At 45.4% G+C, this 25,732-nt stretch overlaps 1 protein-coding gene across 1 annotated transcript; it reads right to left on the bottom strand.

Moving 5' to 3' along the window:
* Window positions 1–5,071: 5,071 nt before the first annotated feature.
* On the bottom strand, window positions 5,072–25,606 carry Batf (basic leucine zipper ATF-like transcription factor). Its single transcript, XM_004837166.4, has 3 exons — window positions 25,322–25,606; window positions 22,570–22,674; window positions 5,072–5,595 (listed from the first exon to the last, which is right to left on the bottom strand). The coding sequence occupies exons 1-3, from the start codon at window positions 25,382–25,384 to the stop codon at window positions 5,386–5,388; spliced, it is 378 nt and encodes a 125-aa protein (XP_004837223.1). The 5' UTR covers window positions 25,385–25,606; the 3' UTR covers window positions 5,072–5,385.
* Window positions 25,607–25,732: the final 126 nt, after the last annotated feature.

The raw sequence follows: 25,732 nt of genomic DNA, 5'->3' as shown, positions 1-25,732 counted from the left end.
GGATTTTGAGAAATGGGTAGGATCTCAAGAAAACAAATGCGGTATCATAAAGCCATGCTTCTCATCCACTTAGACCAGATTCACCTCATGCTGCTTATGTTAGAATTGCCAGGAAAGCTTATCAAAAATGGAGACTCAGCCAGGTGTGGTGGCGCCTGCCAGTAATCCCAGAGTGCTTGGGGGGCTGAGGGAGGAGCCTCACAAGATGGAGCACAGCCTGGGCAACTTAGTGAGACCCTGCCTCAACAAAAAATAACGAAAAGGCCTGGGACTCCCCTGGGTCCAATCCCCAGCAGAGAGAGGGAGGGAGGGAGACGGGGACAGATAGACAGGCAGGCAGTCTGGCATCTATGCCCGTCCCACTGAAAAGATGAGAGGAAGTAAACAACACAAGCAATGAGCAAAGGAAAGCATAAGCTGTGGTCGAGGTCATGGGCTTTTCAGCCTGGCCAGCGCTCGGAGCCCTGTCCAAGAGAGAAGGGACAGACAGAGTCAGGGCAGGCTGATGGGGGATGCCTCCTACTCAGGAGCCTGGCCAGCTGCGGGGCGTCTCAGCCTGGCCACCACACCCATGAGGCTGGGTCCTTGGCTCCTTTGCTCTCTCCCGCTGTAACAGCTGAAAATGTCCCCTGGGGCTGACAGATGTGCCCTGAGGCTGCACTCCCTTCCCAGCTAAGGACCAGAGAGGCAGGGAATGGTTGAAACTCTGCTTGGTTGTTTGTCCCTTTGACTGCCTTTCCACTGGACTGCCGCATTAGGCATGATAAGGTTAAGGTGTAGACAGTAGAAAACCCAACTCATAGTGGTGTAACCAAACGATTTCTTTCTATTTTAATTTAAAAGGAGTTCAGAGCCGGGTATGGTGGTACATGCCTATAATGCCAGCTACTGCCAGGTGTGGTGCCACACACCTGTAATCCCAGAACTCAGGAGGCTGAGGCAGGAGGATCACTGTGAGTTCAAAACCAGCCTGAACTGCATAGCAAGACCCATATCAAATATAATACCAGCTACTCAGGAGGCTGAGGGAAGAGGATCGAAGTTCAAGGTCAGCCTAGCCAAAACAAAGTCCCAAGGAAGGCTACCTAGAGCTGGTATAGTCACTGCACTTCTGCACTATTATGAGGGACCCAGGAACCATTTGCTTTGTTTTTTGTTTGTTCGGTTTCTTTTGAGACAGGGTCTCACTATGTAGTTCAGGCTGACCCAGACTGGCCTCGAATTCACAGCAATCCTACTGCCTCAGCCTCCCAAGTGCTGGGATTACACATGTATGCCACCACACCCTGCTACTTGGTGTTTTCATGGTCCCAAGATGATTGCCCCACCTTCAGCACTGCATCTGCCTTGCAGGCAGAAAGAAGGAGAAAAGCAAATGCCTACTGAGACAGCCTCACCTTTTAAAGAGCTTCCCATAAGCCCTGCCTAGCAATTTCTGTTTAAATTTCACATGGCTACCCCTAGCTGCAAGGCAGACTGAGAAAACTTTTTATCAGGGCACAGTGCCATCAAGATGAGGATTGTGTAGCCAGGGAAAAAGGAAGAATGGCTTTAGGAGGGCAATGATCAGAAGCAATGATAACCTTGGCAGTCTGTCTACAGGATCTTTGAGATGAAGGCAGACAAGCCTACGGAGTAGCAATAGCCAGAAAGCCTATTAAACATGGAGATTTGGCCAGGTGTGGTGGGGTACACCTGGCTAGACAGATGTTCTTTTTTTTTTTTTTTTTGTATCAAGGATCGAACTCAGGTCCTTGTGCTTGCGCAGCAGGTGGGACAGATGTTCTTTTTACATTTTTTTACATTAGCTGAGAGGGTGTTCCTTATCTTTGTCCACCAATGGATTGTTCAAACCAGGATCAGTTTTAATTTTACCTTCCTGGAAGGAGATTAACTCAATCATGTATTACATGGTTAAAAAACAAGATCTTTAGGAGGGATGAATCTCTGTTCCCTGCCCATGCCCATCTCCACTCCCCTGGCACTCACTGAAGGTCAGTGAGGTAGGTGGTCATCCCCATGGTGAGAATTCCATTAAATCTCTCCTCTGCTCACTTGCCACCAAGACTAAAGTGCCACCCTTGGGTCAAGCATACTGTCCGTTGGCCTAGGTGCCTCTTACAATGCCAGCCCTCTGACAGAGATGAAGAGTGGGAAACCTGTGCCACCTTGATGTGGTCTCAGCTTCTCAGCCCCTTTCTCTCTTTGGAATAAATGAGCATCTCTGGGGCACTGAAACCAGAGTGGGACAAGGCGACAGGGCACAGGATCGAGATAGCCTGTCTGTCCCCAGAATAACTGGGCCACCCAGCTGTTTCACCTCCCTCACCACAAAGCCACAAGTGCAGCTTCGACTGGAGGTATTAATAAACCTTGCTGGTAAGTTGTGGCCCAGCAGACGGCATCCCTGTGACCTTTGAGTTGACTTTGTCTCCCTTCCTCTCCCCACCCACACTTCTCAGCCTGAGGCCCAGAGTCTGGATTTCTCGTAATCTGTTTCAACACTCACTCGAGGAATAACACTGCTAGTAAAAGGTAGACATCAAGGAGGGCAGCAGGTGGGGAAGCAAGCATCCCCCCAGAGCCTGCAGGTCAAGGTGAGTGACGATAGTGCTATTTTGTGCCCATTTCTTGCAAAACAGGGCCATCCTCTAGCCTGGGTTTCCCAGGGGGCATTGGTGAGCTATATTAGAGTGGCAGACTAGAGCCCCGCAGGGCCACCCTCAGAGTCTTGCAAAGAAAGCCTCTTGTCTGGTCTCCTACATTATAGGGACCAGCCCTGGCCTTCCTCAAATGAGGCAAGGAGTCCTTAGGACCACAGTACACCCACCCAGAGTCCTCTGTGCCCTTTAGACCATGCTCCATACAGCCAGGATGCCATAGCCCTCTGAGTAAACAGCCCTGAGCTGATTTCTAGGACCTGCAGCCCTCTTCCCCAGAAACTTCTTCCCAAGGGGGGACCTACTGCTGATCTACATGAGGTGTGATTAAAATGTACAGTAAATGTTTAAATTTTTTATTACAGGGCCGGGGATTTAGCTCAGTGGTGCCTCCGCCTGTCTCGCAAGCACAAGGTTCCAAGTGTGATCCCTGAAACAAACAAAAAAACATTTTAATTACAGTAACAGACACATTGCCACTAATTCCCCTCAAAGCACTTCCCTCACTTTGAATACACTTATCTCATCATTTTTGCCACTTTTTGAAGCAGTTCTGGAAGTCCACTTGCATGAGGGTCTTTTTTTGCATTGTCACGGCTGCCTCAATGTCCCAAATCCATTCAAAATATTTACCTTTTGTCGTCATTTTGACTTTAGGGAAGAGCCAGAAGTCACATAGGGCCAGATGTGGTAAATAAGGTGGATGAGGACACACCATAATTTTTTTTTTCCGGAACCAGGGATCAAACTCAGGAGGGAGTCTCAGCACCACTGAGCTACATCCCAGCCCACCATAATGTTTTTACAAACCTTTTTGTCCATTAAATAGCACTTGGCAGCTTCATTCACTATATTTTTAAACCTGGCTTATAACCTGTAAGTATTTAGGCACGTTGTATGTGGCTCTATTTCTACTCTTGCCTCAGGCCCTGCAAATGTTAGGGACTGACCTGACCTACTGACATTTTTTGTTGGACTGCAGAGTATGTTTAAAATAGGGAGACTTCAGGGATAGGGATGTAGCTCAGTGATAGACTACTTGTCTAGAATGCATGAGGCCCTGGGTTTAATTCCCAGCAAAAAAGGGAGTAGTTTCATGCAAAAATTCTGATTTTAGCTTTTCTTGACAAATTGGAAGATTCTATAATCACAGTGCCTGAATTCTCAGGTGGCACCATGGAAGAGAACTGAAGGGTAGCTGTGTACTTGTGCCACAGTTTGCTACCCACTCCACCACTCCCAGTTGTTCTACGTCCAGGGAATTTCATGCACTCACAGTGCCTGCCTGGCCTAGAGGGATCTGAGTGAGAGTCCACCTACCCCGCAGCCTGGGGAGCATTCCTGTCATGGGTAGGATGCTGAGATGACCAGATGTCCAAGGTCAAAGCTCTAGAAGTTCAAATCCCCACTCATGACTGCCTCTCTGATTTCCTTATGTGCAGGTGAGGTCAGCACTGGACTTTGCCCCAACTTCTGCCCGCCACCTCTGCCAGGCTGATCAGAAGAAGAAGTGGAACTGCCTGGGGTCATTAGAAAGTGGAGAATGAAAGCGGAAGAGCAGTCCTAGTCAAGAGACGGGACCAGGGCACGTGAGCACTGCATTTGTTGCTCTGGCCCCCAATGTCGTGCAGAAGATGCCCGGCAGAGGTCATGTGCCTTCTGTGGGGGTTTCTGGGGGAAACCACAGTGCTACAGCAGGAGTGGGGAGAAAAATCTCTGACTAGAAGGAAGCTGCCCATGAGAGGCCAGGCTCGGGCAGGGCTAGCTGCAAAGAAAGGGGGACCTGAAGTCCTGTGTCTTAGCACTGTGAAGGAAACATGAATTCCACTCAGCAGACGCAGCATTAGGAGCAACTGGTTTCTCTGCTCTGTCTGTTAGCAGAGGGGTGGGAAAGGACTGGACAAAGTGAGCCACCAAAAAGTCCAAACCCTAAAGGAAACTGATGAGAGATCCATTGGCAGGGGAGCCCTATGCTTTTAAGCTGCCTGCCACCTTGAGTGTGGGGCACTGGGCTGGCCCAGCTGGCTGGGTGCCCTGTGAGTGGGAGATAATAGGGCCCGCTGGTTTCCATGTCTCCAGATGGCATTTGCTCTGGGCCTTCTCCGCAACGGAGAACAACCTGCTCACAATCTGGAGAGCATGCGGCCACGAGGCATGAAAGGTGGGGGGTCCCAGTGAGCAGATCTCGGCAGAAAAATCAAGAAGATGCCCGAAGGGAGGGTTAGAGACGCTTCTGGGGACAAAAAGCCCAGCTTCCCCAGTACATGAACAAAACATAGAAAAGAAGGATATTAGCAGAGAGAGTCAGTTGAGCTCTCTAGTGGGTAACTGAGGCCAAGGACAAATAGAAGTTCCCACCTCCACAGAATGTAGACTGTCTAGGGACAAAGTAATAAAGAGACACTGGCTTCTTTTAAAATATTTATTTAGAAAACTAAACCAGCCTTTGTCTTCTCCCTTTGTGCTGGGTCACCTGGCTGTGGTGTGTGATGTGTCAGTTTGCAACTCCACCCACACGGGGGTGTCCAGCACACCCTGGTTGGCTCCACGATGCCGGGGGCCTTAGGCCCATTTGGCTGCTACTGTCCTTGAACTCAATCCTTGTCTCGGTCTCTGCTGCCAGGTCTCCAGATGGAGACAGGGCAGTCCAGCCACAGTCTGTGTGCACTCCAGAGGCTGCAGGAGCAGCGGGGATGGGGGCTCTGTGCTCTCCTTGCCTGGAAGCTCAGGGCTGGAAGCGCGGGGAGCCGACGTGGGGCTGGTGGAAGGCATGGGCACTGTACACCACCTCGGGGGGCGATGGGGTGCTGGTGGCCAGCACGGAGCACAGGGGCTCGTGGCTGCTCAGCACCGACGTGAAGTACTTCAGCTCCTCCGTGAGCTGCTTGATCTCCTTGCGCAGGGCTGCGTTCTGTTTCTCTAGGTCTTCACTCTCCTGTAAGAGGCATGACAGTTATCAGCCATCAGCGTCAGGGAGGGTGGCAAAGTTGGCCAGGCAGGGAGAGGCACACAGGAAGCCAGGTTTGTTTTGCACAGCCATGGAGAAGGGTGTCAGAGAATTTGTGTGTGTGTGTGTGTGTGTGTGTGTGTGTGCTTGTATGCAGGCATGGGTGCATCCACATACGTACATATATGAGTGCACATGTGTATGCCTAGAGAGTAAGCTGAACCATATGAAACTGCTGATAGTTGTCCATTTTGACCTGTAAAAGTAGCAATTTCACATAGTTCAATCTGCCTTAGTCCATGTTATCACTTTGTGATAGCAATAGAATACCCAGAGGCTGGGTAATATATAGAAAACAGGTTTATTTACTTTGCAGTGCTGCAAGTTCAAGGACATGGCACCAGTATCTGTGTGGCTTCTGGTGAAGGCCATATGCTTCTCCATACTTGATGGAAAAGAGGAAAGGCAAGAGAGTGAGTGGGAAGGAGGCTTGTAAGAGAGAGGGGCAGCCCTAGTTTCTCTTTATAATAACCATCCTCGTGCTAACACACTCAGTCCCGTGAGAAAGGCATTAATCCCTCTTGAGGACCTGATCACCTCTAGAAGGCACCACTACCTCTCAACACTGTGGGTATGGTGGAGATGAAACCTCACGTGAGTTTTGGTGGGGACAAAGCATATGGGAACCTCACTGAGCTGTACATGTGAATGTGCTCCTATGCGCATTATGTGTACAAGTGGATCTGAGCGTTGAGAGCAGCAAGCGTGTACCAAAGAAAACTGTCTGGCAGGCCAGGGCCTGAGAAAAGCAGTTTTTGTAAGAGCATTTTACACCAACTTCCACTGTGGAACACCATGTGTTCTCCAAATGCTTCTGCGCTTTGCATTTAGTCTTACAGATGGAGTCCAGGGTTAATCATTGGCTCCATCCAGATTCTGGAACACTTAGGGTCTTTATAAATATTAAAGGGTCAAAGACAGCCACAGTGTTCTATTCCACTCCCTCTGCCTACCTAAGGGTGGGTTTTCCATGTAGACCCCACATCATCATCCTTGGGGACGTGTGCTAAGATGTTCCTAAAACCTAGTGCATACTGTTTAGTACCCAGCAGCACTATAGATAGTATCCAAGATATACCATGTTTTCCCTGTACCCATGATAAAATTTAACTTATAAGCTAGACACAGTAAGAGATTAATGATAATTAATAATACAAGAGAACAATTATAACAATATGCTGTACTGAAATTATCTAAAATGTATGCATTGTATATTTCTGGAATTTTCCATTTAGTATCTTCAGATCACCGTTGACTGCTTGTTGAAGCTTGTGAAGGGGGACTCCTGTACTCTCGGTGTATTCAAAGCCTATGTAGAAACATAGAGCCCCTAGTGGGGAATTTAGCTCAATGGTGCTGCGCCTGCCTCTCAAGCACAAACATCCTGAGTTTGATCCCCGGTACCGAAAAGAAAGAAAGAAAGAAACACAGAGCCCCCTTTTCTCCAGAAAAATCTTTCTCCTGTTGCTCAGGAGAAACTTCAGATTCGTGTTCATCAAAAAAAGAGTAAGGAGAGCCGATTCCTGTTCACATTATTTATTAATCAACAGTTGCACTTGGGTAATTAGCAGTTGCTGGAAAATAATCCCACCTTCAGAAAGCACAGCAAATTGCATTTCCCGTGTGATTGGAAAGTTCGCATTCTGTGACCCAACCTGGGAACCTACTCTGCTAGATGCTGGTGCCCACCAGGGCAGGGGAAATGGCATGAGATTAAATAGCATTTCTTCTCAAAAACCTATCTGGTATTTGGAGACCAGGTCTTACTTTTTCAATTCTAGTTGGTTTCCAAAACTCAACACATCATTAGAATTAATTCGAGGGCTACAGTTACAACCCTTCCTAAATCTAAAGGCTGGAATTTAGTAGGTTTGTAATTTGGGTGAGGGAGTGGAGGGTCTGGAAATCTGAGTTTTTAGTAAGCGTTTCTGGTCATTTTAATGACCAAGCAAGTTTGAAAAACCCTGGCTAAATATGACATTAAATTTATTTTAATTATTCAGGCACTTATTAAATGCCTATTTAAATTCCTGGCACATCATATGAACCCAAATGTTTGTCGACTGACTGACTGCCTGCCTGATGACATCAACTGTTGCCATAAAGAAGTTGACTCAAAAATATGGTGGGCAGTGAGCAGATGTAAGATAACTTGACATTTAAATTTGCTTTGAATAATCCATGGGGATCATGAGCAGCAGGCTGATGAGAGAGCTAGATGGGACTTATCAGGTACACTGCCAATCATCGGATCCCAGAACCCCAGGGGTTTCTGTTCTCAGTGGTAGAGGAGCATGGGGCTGTGGCCTTGACCACCCAGCGGGCTCCCATCTCTTTTGCAAGACAGATCTAAACACGCTCCGGCTCAGCCAGCCATCTCCTGTGCATGGCTCTGAGTAGCAATCGAGTCCAGGTCACTGCAAAGGCAATCTCATCTCTAGATGACACAGGGGATGCTGGGAGCTGCGCTGCTGGAGTCTGAGCTGGTTGGAGTTTCTTTGTGGCTCTGCCAGCCTGCTCTTTTGGATGCTTCCTGGCACATCCCAGAAGGAGGGCAACCCCCCTCCTTACCAAAAGGTACGACAAGCAACAACATGAGACTTGGGGGTGTTGGTAAGACAAGAACTGGGGCCCAGGAGTCCTGGCCCCTTCCTCGAGCCCATTTCCTTGCCCCCTCTGAGAGTTTCCACTGGTGAGAACATTTACTGTAATTTCGGTGCTCCGAAGAGCCTGGGCAAACCCCAGGCAGCAGAGAGGGGCGGTAGGCAGGTTCTGACCTTCTCCCCGCCTAGAGGCAGGCCCAGCTTTCGGGAAGTGACAGCGGGGCCTTCTCCCCAGGCCACTCCGCTGAGCCCTCTCTGGCTTCTGCACTGCCTCCGCCTCCCCGCAGATCCCAGAGCCATGGAAGGCGTGCACAACCGTGGCCTGCTGCCTCTAACCAGAAAGCAACCACCAGTGACAAGAAACCAGTCTTAAGCTTGGGAAGCCAGACTGCTTCCTGCTAGGGCCCCCCCAGAGAGAAACTTGCTCTGCCTGCCCAGGGGCCACACAGGCGGCCAAGGCTCACGAGAGAAAGGGTTTGACTTCCTTTGTGGGAGGAAGTGGCTGAGCTGGGGCCTCATCCCTCCAAGCCCCTGCCTGCTCTGGCTCAGTCCACTGCGACCTGGCTCTGGGTAATGGCGAACTGGAAAGGGCTTGCACAGCTAAAGGGACATCTGGTAGAGGTGGCCGTGGGGGCAGCTTTTATCCAGAGGAGCAACTATCGCATCCCCTAACTTCCCCTAGAATTCACTGAGGGTGAGGAGGTGAGGAACTTTGGGAGGAAATTTGGTTTCTACCACAGTGGGGGAGGGGTGAACCTGCCTCTGGGACCCACGGAAATTTCTGTCTAGTGCAAGCTCCTCCTCTCCATAGCTCTCTGAAATGGACATTGAACCAGCTACTGCCACCTGTCCCCACTCTACAGATGAGGCCAACTGAGAGGGTGGGGTAACCTCTACTGCTTACCCACCAAATGAGCACAGCAGTGGCAGCAGCTGTTAGGAGAAAGTGGTACAAGTCATGTATTTTTGCAGAGGTTCAGAAACTTTGAGTGGTGGACCCAGAGGCCCAGAGCCTGGGAGGGGCCAAGCAGAGTGTGATTTGGGGCCCTCTACTCCTTCTGCCATGGCTGCCTTCTTCCTCTGAGGGACTGGGAGTGGGCACACATCTCCAGAGAGCACCAGGAGGTCCTCAGGACCCTGTGATCCCAGGAGAAAGGTGGGCCTTGGTTCTGGTGATCCTTAAATGCAACACAAGACAAGAACCCTGATCAGCCTCGCTCTTTGCATCTCAGGGCTGAGCTGGGGCCACCTGTCCTGATATTCTGCGAGAGGGTGGACTCCGGGCCAGGCCATCCTCCTGATGCTGAGCTGGAATCTCAACATGTGACAGTGGTAGGCTCCATCAGTGATCGCTGGGAATAGAGTCCCCCAACCTTGGTTCTGGCTGGGTGACCCTCAGTAACTCACTTTCCCCATTGCCTTACTTTAAAACAGGAAGACTGGACCAAAACAAGGATTCTCAACCCTAGCCACACACAGGGTCCCCTGGGCACCATTACAATACTGATGCCTGGCTCTGATATAATAGGTCTGGCTACAGCCTGGGCTTTGGGTTATTAAAGTCTCCCCAGGGATTTAATGGGCAGCTGATGCTGAAAAATCACAGAATTAGATCCCCAGGCTCCCTTACTCTCAAATACTTCAGATTCCGAATTGGTTTCTTAAGTATGTCAGCAAACCAGAGGCTCTAGCAACCCCACCCTGTGCCTGGAGGGAAGTGTGTGTGTGTGTGTGTGTGTGCACGCGCGCGCGTGCATGCACATATGGGGACTGATAAGTACAGACTCAGTTTATATGGGAAAGATTAGTAGAAACCAAATTTTTGAAATAACCTTACCTGACTTAATAATAACTAACCTTTATTGACTACTACTATGTATCAGTCCCTGTTTAAACTATTTTATGGCTTTCATTATGTTTAATAGTTGCAACAACCTATGTGGTAAATAATCTTATCCCCCTTTTACAGAAGAGAAATTAAGGTACAAAGAAGTTAAGAGACCTTGTTCAAGGTCACACAGCTTGGAGGTGCAGCACCAGGACTTGAATTGAAGCAGTCTAGCTTCACAATCTGTCCCTCCCTCCTCTCTTGCCTTTGCCTCTTTAACTTTGATGAAAATTGATAATTATATCCTCAGAGGGTTCAGCCTAGTTAGCTTTTCAATTTCACCTTCCCTCTTTTCCCACCTTGTACAAATCCACACGGCAATGTTTACAGTTCGTCCTCACCTAGTGCCACTTCTGTCATGAGCCACAGCAGCTTGAGGATGGCTAAGGAAATGCTTTCTGGGGGCCTGGGAACACTCTTGGAAATCCCCTAGTGGAGGAGCTGAAGAAGGGTCACTCAAAGAGCTCTTGGGTGATGGGGAATCCCCAGGCAGTTCCCTTACCCCAGGCTGCCAAGTTGGGACAGAGACTAAGGGGACAGGCTGGCCTTTCCTAGCTGGGCTCTGGCTTACAGCTCTAGCAGGGACTCCCCAGGAATTCCAAACAGGGCTTGGCCCTCTGTCCTGTCAACTCTGGGTTAGCACCTGGATCTTCTTGTACTTTCTAATCACAATTTCCAGAAGGGCGAAAATAGCCCCTGCGTGTTTCTTTCTCAACAGAACATGCAGTCATTTATTGGTAGGGTGACCTTTTTAGCTCACACCCACACTTCACTGAGTGGCATTCGAAGTTTAACTCTCTCATCCAGCTATCTGTTCAGTCTCCTTTACTTGCCACCAGCTCCTATGCATCAATTGCATGTAGAGGGTGAAACTCACCACTCCTGAAGAAGGCTTCGTGCTGAGAGGTGGGTTACTTCCCAAACAGAGGGAGGATCTATGCCCACATCTTTCACCACTCCTGGGGAAGGCAGGCCCAGCACCTGCCTCTCAGCCTCTGAGGAGAGAAGAGGAATCCCCAAGCCATAGGTCATGGCACTGAATGATATATATGTCTGATTCTGGAGAAATCTTCACTTTCAGGCCTTTGAGCGAAAGCTCTCAGGCCTTAAATTTCTTTGTCATCAACAAATGTTTAGCCAGATATAGGTTCTCAAAAGGCACAGAGTTAGAAGGCTGTCCCCTATTCCTTGGCTCTCAGTACTGTTTTCATTGACCTGAAATGTGAAAAATACTTAGGTTGGCTCAGTCAGCATCCATCCCAAGCACCTTCTTGCTTTCTTCTAAAAAGACTAGGGAAAGAAGCACTCAAATGCCCAGCTTCCTTTGCAGCTAGGGATGATCATGTGACAATTCTGACCAATGAGATATAAGCATAAGTACAGGGGCAGGATGGGAGTGAAGCGTCCCTTCCCACTAAAAAGGGAAAGCCTCCTCTCAGGGCTAAAGGCCACTCGCCCTTCCCCCTCAATACCAACTGGTGCCTGGAAGTTCTGCAGCCATATTGCAGCCTGTGAGGATGAAAGCCACGTACCGGCTGGGAATGGTTACACAGACAGAAGGAGCTTGTCTCTTTCTTATTCTAGCTTGGTCTATCCATTGCTCAGCTTCTTCTTTTTTTGGGGGGGGGTAGTACGGGGGATCGAACTTGGGACCTTGCGCTTGAGAGGCAGGTGGCAGAACCACCGAGCTAAATCCCCAGCCCCAGCTCAGCTTCTTGGTATGTGAAAAAGTGAACTGACTTGACAACATTTCTGTTACTTGTAGCTGAATGCAATTCTGACTGCCCTTCAAGTTAGGAAGGTTACCACTAATAAGACAAGTTTTATAAAACAAAATGATTAATAGTTGTCATTAAAGCAGAGGTTTGAGGTATTTGTTTTGTTTGAAGCCATCAGATCACTGGGAGAGAGCATCTGCTATATACCACAGAATTGCCCCCAAATTCTGTCCACGGTCTACTACAGACACCTGGCAGCCTTTGAGGTCCTGCTGCTGACTCAACCCTGGGCGTACACTGTGGTTCCTGGAGAAGTTTAAATTAAACAATCTTCATTCCTAGACTAACCCCTGGACCCCATCCCCACCCCCAAGATTCCTATTTCATCCTTCTAGGGTGGGTCATAGGCATCAAGATTTTAAAAATACTTCCTGACCTAATATTCAGCCAAGTTGAGAATCATGTTCATAATAGATTGCTTTTTAAAATAATGATAACTTAAATAATGTTTAATTTTAGTACATTTATCTTATTACAATGACTGTAATAGCTACATAGAAATATAAAGAATTTAGAGTTGGGAAAACATTTCTTTTTTTTTTTCAGTACCAGAGATCGAACTCAGGACCTTGTGTTTGCGAGGCAGGTGCAGCACCACTGAGCTAAATCCCCGGCTCAAGGGAAACATTTCTAAGTTAAATATTTTCTAAGATAAAATGCCCACTTGGTACTTTACTATTATATTACTAATATACTTGGTGAAAATGATATCTGGTAGCCCAGAATAATTCATTCTGATGGAAAGGCAAGAGATCTATTTAAGTATCATGAATTATAAACTTACAAAACTTGTTACCCTTCGGATTGTTGAACTCATGAAGGCAGGGGCTACCATCGACTCATGTGTTTTTTTGTTTTTTGTTTGTTCATTTCATTTTGTTATTTGAGACAAGGTTTTGCTATGTAGTTCAGGCTGGCCTTGAACTCACTATGTAGCCCAGGTTGGCCTTGAACTTCTAGTGATTCTCCTTCCTTAGCCTCCCAAGTACTGGGATTACAGGTGTGTGTCACCATGTCCAGCAGACTTGTGTTTTGTTCTCAGTGACAAGGACAGTGTCTGGCACATAGTAAGTTAAATAAAGTCATGACGCTTGACTGCCAATTTAGAACCTTTCCCAAATCTGGGAAGTGTTTATAAGGAATTGATTAGTGAGGCACAATCATTCTTCCAGCTTTTGATAAGGATTGCTGTAAAAGATACACAGTGTCACCAGTAGTGAATGTATGTACCAATTTTACTACATCCTGTGCTCTTTCAATACTATGGTGCCCAGAGCAATCTGGAGCTGGCAAGGAGGAATCTTTTAGTGATGTAATTTTATTTCTTTTTACTTTTTTGGTACCGGGGGTTGAACTCGGGACCTTGCACTTGCGAAGCAGGTGGTAGAACCACTGAGCTAAATCCCCAGCCCCTAGTGATGTAATTTTAAATAATTTATTTTTGCCAACTAGTTTTATGAAGGTTTCTTGATTTCATTTATTTGTTTATGTATGAGTCATATGTATGCTTATGTCTTATGTTCATGTTAATGTTACAAGTCATCAATTACTAAGGAAGAAGAATAACTTGTGTTGGTACAGCACTTTTAACAAGGGGTGGTTTTTTCTTTTTTCCGTCAGGGGCCTTTGTCAAGTTCTGGAAATGTTTTTGGTTGTCGTAACTGGGTGAAGGGGTTCTCCTGGCACTGGCAGATTTTACATTTTACAATGGACAGGACAACCACACACACACAACAAAGAATTAACGGGTTCAAAATGTCAATAGCACCAAGGTTGAGAAACCCTGCCTCAGTGTGTATCGTTTTCATAATCAGAATAGGAAATTAGGTTATTTTCATTTGGGTAGGAAAAATGTTGCATAAGCTTTCTGTTCATATCCTCTGCTCACTTATTGATCACAGTCGATGTTTTTCTTTAAAATGATGCTCTTTCTGCAGCATACATATTAACTCTATTCATTTAATTTGAGGTAAATGTTTTCCCCAATATGTTATTGTCCTTTTCATTTTACAGTACTACTTTTTTTTTTTTTCTGGTACCGGGAATCTTACAGTACTACTTTAAAACCTCTTTTACATAAAGAAACATTTCAGCTTCAGCCCCTATCAGTCTGGAACTCTCTTTCTGGTCTCTTGCTGTTTGCTTGTGTCCTAGAGCTGGTGAGTCTGGTTGCTGAGCATTCTGGGTAAGGGCCTACTTCTTGGCTCACCCTTTGCAAAGGACAGTGGGACCAACATCACCTACATAGCAATGCTCTGTTCAACAAAATGACACAAAGCAAAAACAGACTGGTGGAAAGGCAGAGGTTTGTGCCCTTGGGCGTCCTCGAGAAAGACAACAAACTCCTTACTAGATACAACAGCTTGTTCCGAAAGATCTCTGGGTTCCCTCATAATTTTGATTCCACGAGCAAAGTAACATGACCATAATTATTATGATTCCATCTGGGTCCACACAGTTCCTGTACTGATACCCCCAGATTTGAAGGGCCTTGTGTCCTATGGACCTAAGCCATCCCTAGGAAGAGGGGTCAGACTGAGTCCTGCAGAGGAGACCAGGAAACCCTTGAGAAGCGTGGGCTCTTGGTGACACTCATTCTGCCCAAGAGAAAGAAGTCTGCATCTGCTGAGGATGGCTTTATGAAGATATATGCAAAATGAGCTGCTGTACAGTTGCGACCTAGGGCCTGGGCTCCTGTGTAGACAGCATTCTGTACAGTCTCAAGACCAGTCCTTGCTCTTTTTTTTTTTTTTTTTTTTTTTGAGAGAAGGTTTCTCTGTGTAGTTCAGGCTGGGATTGAACTCACTATGTAGACCAGGTTACAAGGCAATCTTCCTGCCTCAGCCTCCTGAGTGCTGGGATTACAGGCATGTGCTACCGTGCTTGGCAAGACCAGCCCTTTTAAAAATGCTTCCCAAACCGAACACATCCTAACCCATCACTGGTGGGAGAAGCAGTTGGGATACTAAATTGCCTTGATGTGTTTTCCTCCGCAAATAAAATAGTCAGTTTTTAAGACTATTTTAGACTACGTTGGATTTTTTTTTAAATGGCACACATTCATCACCGTAATAAAAATGTAGAAAAGTACTAGATGCAAGGTAAACTAACCAAAATCCAGCATTCAGAAACAATCATGATTAGCATTTTGGAGAATATCCTAGCAAATATCTCTTTATAGATGTACCCATTCCCCAAACTCACGGACTTTATGGCAACAAGATTAAACTCTGCAAATGTATAATTTGCCTCTTTCACTTGATGGTACTTCACTGATACCTTTCTAAGTTGATAAATACTGACCTGCCCAGTCATTTTAATGCCAACATAAAATTCTGTTGTATAAATGGATCACAACATGTTCAATCTCCATTGTTGACCACCTGCCAAATTTTATAGGATCCATAAAGTGCTCATGGTTCACAAATACTGAGGAACTGAGCATGCTTAGCCACCACCTTTGCTTCAAACTACTGTAAGTGGGCTTGCTATCTCAGAGTTTATTCTCATGTAAGATGTTAATATTTATTGCTACATAGCCCTCTCAAAAATGGCTTACCTGATGTATTTACATAATATGTTTACTTTCTTGACCAAGCCTAATGATGGATGGAAGAAAAGTGTAAACTTTGGAGGACATTGCTTAAAAAACAGAAAAATAAATTCAAGAAGAGATGCAAGGAAAAAGTAGGCTAGGGAAGATGAATACATCTTCATGTGAGTTTGGAAAAGGAGGCAGTGTAGTTTAGTGGTTAGGAAGACAGATTCTGAAGTTACAACTATACAACTTTGGACAAATTATTTAACCTAATTCAGGGAATTTTTGTGCAGATTAAATGAGTTACTGCCAGTAGAACACGTAATGCTCAGTGCCTTATACACAGTCGTATGTTCTATTACTATGTTCCAGAAAAGATATTCATAGCAACAGAGGCCCGAGAAAGATATCTCTTTCCCATAGATGGTTCACTGACTTTCCATTGAGTTTTTTAAAGGTGGAACCAGCCAGAACATTTTTCCTGTGTCTTGTTGACCTGTGAATTCTCTGTCCAATGAACATTAAAGCATGGTCTCCCAGACAGAGAAAAAGGACTCCAGGAGTGAAATAGGACCAGAAGCAGCCTTCTCTCCCAGGTGTCCCCAGAAGGTCAAGAACAACAGCCCATACTATGGGGCCCAGGAGGTTAACATCTTTGCTGAGTTTCTTTGTCTCCATTGCTCAATTAATTGTAAAAACCTTATTTCTCATAGTAGTAGCTCAAAGCTTCATTTAATACCTAATTTACACTCATGACTTTTTTTGGTCATATATGGCATTAAACATATACCTGGAACATGTAAACCCCTCTTACTTTGTAGTTCAAGATTCCTTCAGGATCCAGCCCTAGGTAAGCACTTGGCCCATCTCCATCCAAAGGTGTATCTGAGTCTCCAGCCACGGAATTTGGCCCTGTTACTCTAACTCTCTCCAGTTCCATGCTGGAGGTCAGACCTGACCTCTCAGTGGCACAGCTTGAGCTAATATTGCTGTCTGCCTCCTTCTCCTCTACTTTTAGCCTTTTCATAAACTATGCTTCCTGGATGATCTCAATTCTCTTTTCCACTGACCCTGGACGTTGACTCAAAGTCCTCTCTGCTGCAAGCCATTGGAGAACCAGGACAGTCAACCAAGTTGGCTCCACAAAGGGAGCTGGCTTGCTATTCTTTGTGATGGCTCACCTAGTACTGTGGAGCTCAGGCTCACTCAAATCCCAACCGACAGCTGGTTCTCCCGGGAAAGACTGACATATTTACATAGGATGCTCAAAGGATAGAATACCACCATGCAGGACTGACTGTTCGATGTGTGATATCAAAACTAAAAAAGGAAATCATCCTAATGCAATGACCAATGTTGAGATTTTCAGTATCTCTGTTATAAAAATAAAAGCAAATAATATTTTTAAAAAGCACCCAAATTAGTGAAAGGGTAAAAAAGTTTGCAGAGTATCTCCCTCTTGCCTTAAATCTTTAGTCTTACTTTTCAGAAATAAATATCATTAACATTGTTTTGATAATGTATTTGAAAATTTTTGTTTGTAGATTTGTATACACATATCCTTTGTCTGTCTTATTAGAAACACAAATTGGAGCAACCTAGGTACCACTTTTCTACCTTTTTTATTTAAGAGTAAAGAAACATGATAATATTTCCAGATAATACACTCAGATACAGAACTTTCATTATTGTAACGCCTCCATAGTATTCCACCAAAAGGATAAACAGTAATTCATTTAATCATTCCATTACCGGTGGATATTTAGCTTATTTCTTTGCTAAAAGAAACAATGCAGCAATGATTATTTTTAAATTTATAGGGTTGAATAATCTGTGGGTATGGGTGTGTCTGTGCCTAGACTTTGAAATGGCCAAGTGCTGAGCCACGAGGGATATGCACTTATAATTTGGTCCAACCTTTCTCCTGGGGTTGGACCGACTAAACTCCTCCTAGGACAGAGCAGTGGTTCCTGCTTCTGCACCTCCTTGGAAGCACTGTGCATTAACAGCATCTTTCATCTTTATCAATCTGGCAGAGAAATCTCACTTTTGCTTTAATTGGCATTTCCCCAACTAAGTGAGGGCTAGCACATTTTCACACATGTTCACCATTTATTTCTCTTGCTCTATGACTTGCCTATTTCATGGCCATTGCTCATTTTTCTTTTGGGTTGTTAATAATTTTCCTGTTCATAAGAGCTGTCATATACTAAACAAACAGGCCTTTTTAGGTCATAAGTATTACAGACATTTTTCCCCAGGTTGGTATTTGCCTTTCATTTTGCATGTAGTGTTCAAGATACATAGAAATTTTCACTTTTATATATAAAGGTAATGTATATCATCTTTTCCCTTATGGTTTCAGGGTTTTGTGTTTCATTTGAAAAAGACTTCTTCATGCCATGTTAAAATTTTTAACACTCATGCTTTTTCAAATTCTTTACTTTCCTTTTTTTAAAAAAATGAATCTGTATGTGTTGTCCAAGGAATAAAAGAGTCAGCTTTGTCTCTTTTTCCCCTGTGACTGCCTGGCCAGTTGTCCCAGTTATTGAAAGATACAGCTTGGTCTTGCTGGCTTGAAACCCCATCCTGGCCGTTTTGTATTTATTTCTTAGAAATTGTCATGTGTATTTCTGTCTTAACATTGGAACACTGGTGTGTTTTTTGTATCCTATTCTGTTCCATGTTCTGTTTTATCCACATTGTTTTATTTATTTATTTATTTTTGGTACCGGGGATTGAACTTGGGTCCTTGCGATTACACAGCAGGCGGCAAAACCACTGAGCTAAATCCCCGGCCCTCCACATTGTTTTAATTTAGTAAGCTCATCTTCTCTCATTACCCTTCTTCTTTAGAATTTTCCTAGCAATTTTCACATGGTTCTTTTTCACTGGAAATGTAAAATAACTTATCTACTTCACCCCAATTCCTGGAAAACCCTGTTGGATTTTTATTAAATTTATATATTAATTTAACAGAAAGTATTATCTTTCCATTTAGTTTTGAATCTTTTTTGTTTTGGTTTAGCTTGGGTTTTTTGAGACAGGGTCACACTATATAATTCAGGCTGGCCTTGAATTCACTATGTAGCCCAGACTGGCCTCACACTCATAACAATCCTCCTGCGTCAGCCTTCCGAGTGCTAGTATTATAGGTATGCACCACCAAGCCCAGCCATATTTAAATCTTTTAAAAGTCATTTAGGATAACTTAAAAGTTTTTTTTAAATTAAGCTCTTCATAGTTTTTGTTAAATATTTTACCTTCTTATTGTTGTTGGTATTATAAATGAGATTTTTCCTTCCGTTAAATTTACGAATTGGTTATGGCTTGCAGATAAAATAGTTATTATTTTTTGTGTTAATTTTGGAAGTTCTCTGCATTCTCTCATTATTTCTGTTAGTCTTTAGGCTGATTATTCTGGAGCCACTTATTAGTTACTGATATTTTTAGAGACTAACTGGCTAAATTAAGCCTTTCTCATTTCTAATCAATGCCTCCACTATTCCTATTAGGGCCTACAGTTGCCTGTGAGAGAAAAGGAACATGTGATATTTGCTTGTGTAAGATATTGAGCTGAAGGAGAATTAAAACAAAATGTAGGGCTGGGGATTTAGCTCAGTGGTTTCGCTGCCTGCTGCACAAGCGCAAGAACCCGAGTTCGATCCCTGGTACCAAAAAACCCCCAAAAAACAAAAAAACAAAAACAAAATGTAGACTCTGTTTTTGCCACTATAATGAAAAGGATCACCTGATTGACTTTACATCAAGTGAGTAAATGCTGGGGGTGTTGTAACACGATTATCAAAAGAGGCTTCTTCTCACCTCTGTCATTCTAAAAGCAATCAGCTTACAACGTCTTGATGTAAGCCGTTTATAGGACAGATACTTCAAATGTTAAATGGCAAACACTCCCTGATCTCACTGGAGAAACAAGATAACTGAGAACTTTAAGACAGATGATATGACACCAGTGGAAATCAAGGAAACAATGTCACCTTAGCTTATGTGAGGCTAGCACCCACGCTAAGATGGATGTGACCTTTATTTGATACTGTGCTCTTGGTAGCTTCTAATCTCTAGTCTATAAGGTCTTAGTGGATGGCTCCTACGGGACTGTCTGAGAGCCAGGAAAAGATTCCAGAGCCTCAGCTTGTGGAGCAGGTGTGGAAAAGGGCCAAGGAGAAACCCAGCTTTAAAACCTAAAACACTGACGATAAACCCGAAGCTTTTCTACTTGAATCACAAACATGATTAAGAGGAGAATGGATGAAGAAAAGTGACTGTTGACTAAGAGGAAAGGAACAGCTGAAACTACAGCCAAAGCCTCTGTTTGATGGTGGCAACTTATATCTTCCTGCTGAGTGCTTCCACCTGAGGGCAAGACACCTGAGTTGCCATAGGGTTGTGCACATCTGATGTGACCTGCCACCGAGCAAAAGCTGAAGATGCTGCTGTGGTGCCCAAAAGAAGTAGTAGGGGAAGACTTCGTGTTCAGGGGAAGGGGAGATGGGAATGCTCCAGAGAGTGAGGGTGAGCGTGTTGGCTACATGACTAGGGGGTCCAAGTATCCCCAAACTCCGGAGACTTCCCAGTATAGTCAGTGTAGTCAGGCTAAGGCTTAGCCTTGGTTCTGACTCTTGTTTTACAGAGAAAGACAGCTGAGTCAGAGGTGAAAAACTTGCTGCAGCAGATGCATACATATGTCAGCTCGTAAATACACCCTCAGATGTCAGACAGAGACCAGTGGGTTAAATATATAGGGACACAGGGTGCAGTTTGAGATAGGCAAGACTCCTTTGCTCATATGTTAGGCAGGATGGTGTTCTTTGTCACTTAGTTGGGATTATTTACCTTGCTTTTTTTTTTTACTAGTAGCTATTATTATAATTCTTACTGTACTTGAATTTTTTGAGTATTTATTGTATGCCAAGCACTGTTTTGGGTTTTTTTGTTGTTGTTTTTGGTACCAGGGATTGAACTCAGGACCTTGCACTTGCAAAACAGGTGGCGGAACCACTGAGCTACATCCCCGGCCCCTAAGCACTGTTTTTGAGCTCTTTATCCTCACTGGATGAGGCAGTTCCTATCACTTCACATTCTATAGATAAGGAACCTGAGTCTAAGGGAGAGTGGAACCATTTTTGGGGTCAGAGCTGGAAGTTGCAGAGCTGAGATTCAAACCCTGTCCTTCTGACCACATTGTTGTCGAGCTCTACTTATTTTCTGTTTCTAAGTCTTCTTCTTTTTTTCAGGGGGGACTGAGACAGGGTCTTGCTACATAGTTCAGGCTGGCCTATGGACTCACTATATAGCCCAGGCTGACCTCAAACTCATAGGGACCCTCCTGGCCCAGCCTCCTGAGCACTGAGATTACTTTTTTTAAAAATTTTATTTTATTAGTACATTTTAGGTATACAATATAATGACATTCATCATTGGAAATTTTCACCCTTACATAATCTTTCTTGGTTACTTTTATTTTTAATAATACAAACATAAAGTTTATAGCAGTTTGCTAGACTACTTGCACAAAAACAGATTTTATCCTTTTAGGTTTGTTTCATTTGTTTGTCTGCTTGCTCTAAAATATTAAATAAGAATCAGAATCAAATAGAGAAAATGAGTGATCATAGATGTCCCAGCTTGAAATAATAAGAGGGAGAACCTAAACTTAAAGGAAATCATGGGGGCCATGCATGTAGTGGGGGCATGAACAACTTAACATTTCGACTGCTGATCACAGTTGGTATAGACTGGCTGTTCACTCTTTTTTTTTTATTTAACACATATTTGCCAACTTAAATTTCATTAGCATGCAATAAAAGACATGCCAAGCCCAGTTCAAATAAAACACAAGCATCATTTGGAGAGGTCGCTGCAGCCTGTTCTGTTTCCTGAGAGGCTAAAAGAAGCATCTCCCCCAGCTCCCAAACCTACATCTTACTTCTTCTTGATAAAGATAAAACAGCTGGGCCGGGGATTTAGCTCAGTGGTTTCGCCGCCTGGTGCGCAAGCACAAGGACCCAAGTTCAATCCCCGGTCCAAAAAAAAAAAAAAAAGATAAAACAGCCATGCAACTAGCTGTTCACCACGCTAATCATCCCATTAAATGACAAGCTTATTCATTTCTGATGTCAATTGTCTTTGTACCACTGAGAGAAATCTCCAAACTATTAGAGGTAAGGGAGTGTTCCAGGAGGAAGGACAGAAAGGAACTGTTGCCAAGGAAGGGATGAGTGCATGAAAGTGGCAGGAACCAACGATGTTAGAGTAGGTTGAACAAGAACCGAATTAGGGGGCAGCGTGTGGAGAGGTAAGGCGGTGAGGCGGGGCAAAGAGGAAGGAGGCGCATTGCTTTGTGAAGCCCACAGCCAGGACCTAGAAACACGGACCTGCAAGTCCGCCCCACCCAGAGCCCTTGGCTTGCCCAAGACAAGAGTCAAAGCCTTCTCCAGAAAAGTTTGGAACCAGAAAAATTTGGAACTAGTGGCAACTCAGCGTGTATGATGACCTCCCAGATTAGTGCCCTTGAGATTGCATGTTTCACAGATTTCTTGGGATACCGTGAATGTTAGAAGTTTCAAAATAGAACTTTAGTGATGCTGAAGAGGAGTAAGGTACAGCACTGTGGAGACCCCTTTCTCCCAAATGTGGGGACACTCGGGTTGCTACTCTGCTGCTCTCCAAAGGGAGGGATTATGTGCGGTCCCGAAGCACTTCACACCTCTTGAATCCCCCCCCGCCCCAAGTCAGTCATCCCTCTGAGCATCCTTCTGCTCTCAGTGGCTCTTGAAGGGTGGAGCTCTCTCTGGCTGACCCCTCTCAGAGCAGGTGGTCCTTGGATTCCAGCATCCAGATCATCTACTCCACAGGCCCTTCCAAAGCAGAAGGGCTCACCTCTCTGCTCAGCCTCCTGGCCTGTTCTCTGCCACAGAACTTCTTCAGTAAACCCTTAGGAGGGCCTTTCCCCGACCCTCACCCTGCACTCCTTGCCCTCTACTTACTCTCCCCACACACATTTGCACACAGGGGTCTGAAGGGCTGTGGGTGGGTGTGGGGAGCAAGAGAGTGAAGGAGAGTCGGAACACTCACCAAGTGCAGAGTGTCAGCTTTCTGTGTCTGTCTCTGTCGGCTTTTCTGGGCAGCAATGCGATTTTTCTCTCTTCTCTGAACTTTCCTCACATCATCAGATGAATCCTGGGAAGCAGAAACAGTGAGAATTAGACAAGTCTATTCCTGTCTTCTGAGTGAAAGCAAGCTGTCATGGCATTGAGTACCACTCACCCATCCACCCACCCATCCATCTATCCATCTCTCCATCCATTCATCCATCCATCCATCCCTCCTTTCCATTTGTCCATTCATCCTTCCATGTCTTAATCTCTTCATGTATGCATCAGTCCCTTTATTTACCAGTCCTGCACCCAAAGGAGCACTCTTCTCCATACCCTGTTATGCATCCTCAGATATCTATGCCTTTTTTGGCCAAAAGCTACAGGAAGAAGAGATCTTGAGGTCTTAATAGGGCTTTTTTTTTTCTTTCAAAAATGGTAAAAGGCAATGAAGTGTGTTCTGTCACCTCTCTCTTCTTCAGAACTGCTCTAGTGTCACTCATTTTTTAGCCTAGAACCTCTTGCTGTTCTTTTTGCTTTTACTTTTTTTCCTCAAAACTTTGTTAAGCACCTATTGTGTGCCAGCTTCTGTTCAGGTGCTTTCAAAGGTGCTCTTGTTTAATTCCCCAATTCTGTGAGGTGTGTATCATTATTTCCATTTTATATAGGAGAAGACTCGGGCTCTAAGAGTTGGCCCATGAGCTCACAGTAATCCAGAAGTGCTGAATCTCTTGGGGCAGAGTGTGAAGTCTTTCCAGGACTCCCTCACTACCAGCGACCTCACTGCTTTGTACCCTAGGAGGGTCTGCTGCTGCTGCATCTCTAGACAGAGGGCATCACCCCAAATCTGCCCTTTCTTTTTCTTCATTGCCTTCGTTGTGCTCTGCCAGCATGACCTTCTCTACGGCTGTGAGCGCAATGCCCAGTACAAAGAAGACGCCAAGGAGAACATTACAATGGAGTTACCTGCTGTGGGAGGTTGTGGATAGGGTTTGGGAGGATAAGGAGATCGTTGGGTGTCTTCTAACTATACCCTCAGGTGGGCATGTCCTCCGCTGGGCTAGAGATATTAGTTGCGGCTTTCTCTCGATGGTGTAGGTTAGCATAGACATCTGAAAGAATTACTTCTGCAACTCCTGCCCTGTTCCCTTGCACATTCTGCTGGTTAGAGGTGCACATGTCCTAGGGACAAGACTCTGTGGTGCCAGTGTGACCCATCCTTCCAGGTCATTGCAGTAGGAGGATATTGGGTTAACTGGGAAGGAAGTGCTCTTCCTCTAAGGGGTACAGGGGACTAGGTTACCATGGAAGCCATGAGTAATTTCCTTCCTAAGAAGAGTACAGTTCAGATTTCTAGGCAGTCTGAGCCACTCAGATACCATGTTGAGCAGAGGACTGGATTGTTGTCCCTCTCAAAGTCTCCACTGGGACTTTGTTCAACCCGCTGTTCTTCTGTTAGTTGGTTTTGATAGATGCTGTATCAGATATTAATATACTTTTATTTTGGCTCCAGTATTTTGCAAGATCCCTGATATGTGTATTAAGGAGAGAATGCAGGTTTTAAACCACAGAAGTGGAAAAGTTTTATCCATGGATATATGTTAGATGCAAAGGAGGCAGATTTCTTATAGTGAGGGAGGTCAGAAATGTGGTAAAGGTAAAGAAGGTCCCAGCCAGGCATGGGGGTGCATGCCTATAACCTCAGCTACTTGGGAGGCTGATGCAGGAAAATTGCAAGTTCTAATTCAACCTGTGTAATTTAGCAAGACCCTGTCCCAGTGAGAAAAAAATAGGCTGAGGTGTAACTCAGTGTTAAAGCACTTGCCTAGTATGTGGGAGGCCCTAGATTCAACTCTGAGAGACAGACAGAGAGAGAGAGAGAGAGAGAGAGAGAGAGAGAGAGAGAGAGAGAGAGAGAGATTGAGATTCATTTTTTGATGACCCTCCAGCTGAAAACTTTGGCTTGGAAGTCAGTCTAGACTCCAAAGACTCCCAGAAACCCTTCCTCCCTAAGGTAGTCCAGGTCCTTTCCCATTCGGATAAGGAACCTGAGCTTTAGGGAGAGTGAAACCATTTCGTGGGGGTGGGGTCATTGGCAAATGTCTCCAAGTCTCCAGGGCCACTTTTTATTTCCTTCCTCCTCTCCAGAAGCCACAGGGAAAGAGGTGCGGGCTACACTCCAGCATCCCTCTGTCCACTGGTTGTGCTAGCAACAGAGGCAGTGTCTGGACACACAGCCTTCCATGCTGGCTTCCTCCTCCTGAATGTCTGATCCTTTCCTCTCTTTTTCTCTCTTGCTATCTGGGCCCTTCCTGGGAAACTACACATCTAGGGCTTGGGGCACATGTGCCTGGATCTCACTAGAAAGCTCTTGTGCTCGCTTCTCTACAGCCTTGGAAAACAGGATACACCTTTTCCTCTCAGTTCTTTAATATTCATCCTCTTCTTTGCTTCCTAGAAAGCTTCATGTGGGAACCTCGGTGAGGCAGAGGCAATGGGTGCACTTGGGGGCTGGAGAGGAAAAAAGGGCCCTGGCAGACAGGTGGTGGGATGAGGGTCTCCACTGCAATGCACAGTTGAGCTGCAAATGCCATGTCTGGGATCTAATAGGGTGCTCGTGCCATGAGCTACTTCCTCCCTCTATGGCTGCCGGAGCAGGACCAAGAAAGCCTGACCCTGTTCCTGCCCCCGTCAGAGAATTAGAGGTAGAAGAGAGGGACAGGGGACTCTACCTGCTTGCCAGGGGGAGAAGAGCGACTGAAGCTGGAGTCACTGCTGTCGGAGTTGTGAGGCATGGCTGAAGTCTTTCCGGCACGGTGCTCACTCAAGGGATGCCTCTGAGCTCTCTCGTCACCAGCTGACCTCCTTTCCTAACTGTCCCAGGCCACCAGCCCTGCACCTTTCACAGGTGCCTCTTCTGCTTGCCCTGCGACCACCTCTGACCCCTGTGTCCTCTTCGCTGTGGGGTGCAGAGGGACTGCTCCCCACAGGGACATCTCGCTTGCTTTGGGGCTTATGCGCGCGCTCTCTCTTGTGGTTTCTGGTAATTCATGCTGGAAGTCACATGGGCGGAAACTTCAACAACTTAGAAGGTAGTTTGAGAGAAAATATATCTCTGGGAAAAGACCCACTGAATTATGTGA

Source organism: Heterocephalus glaber, unplaced genomic scaffold (genome assembly GCF_053883595.1).
Source record: "Heterocephalus glaber isolate CG9 unplaced genomic scaffold, H.glaber_assembly_v1.0 deba00001608, whole genome shotgun sequence".
NCBI lineage: Eukaryota > Metazoa > Chordata > Mammalia > Rodentia > Bathyergidae > Heterocephalus > Heterocephalus glaber.
This window is presented reverse-complemented; position numbering and strand designations above follow the sequence as displayed.

What these genes read in the sequence shown, in the direction of transcription:
- Batf (XM_004837166.4), bottom strand. Translation starts at nt 25,384, where the DNA reads ATGCCTCACAACTCCGACAGCAGTGACTCCAGCTTCAGTCGCTCTTCT. An exon ending in CTTCTCCCCCTGGCAAGCAG is followed by an intron (nt 22,675 to 25,321) that starts GTAGAGTCCCCT and finishes TCTGCTTCCCAG; the next exon opens with GATTCATCTGATGATGTGAG. An exon ending in AAGCTGACACTCTGCACTTG is followed by an intron (nt 5,596 to 22,569) that starts GTGAGTGTTCCG and finishes TGCCTCTTACAG; the next exon opens with GAGAGTGAAGACCTAGAGAA.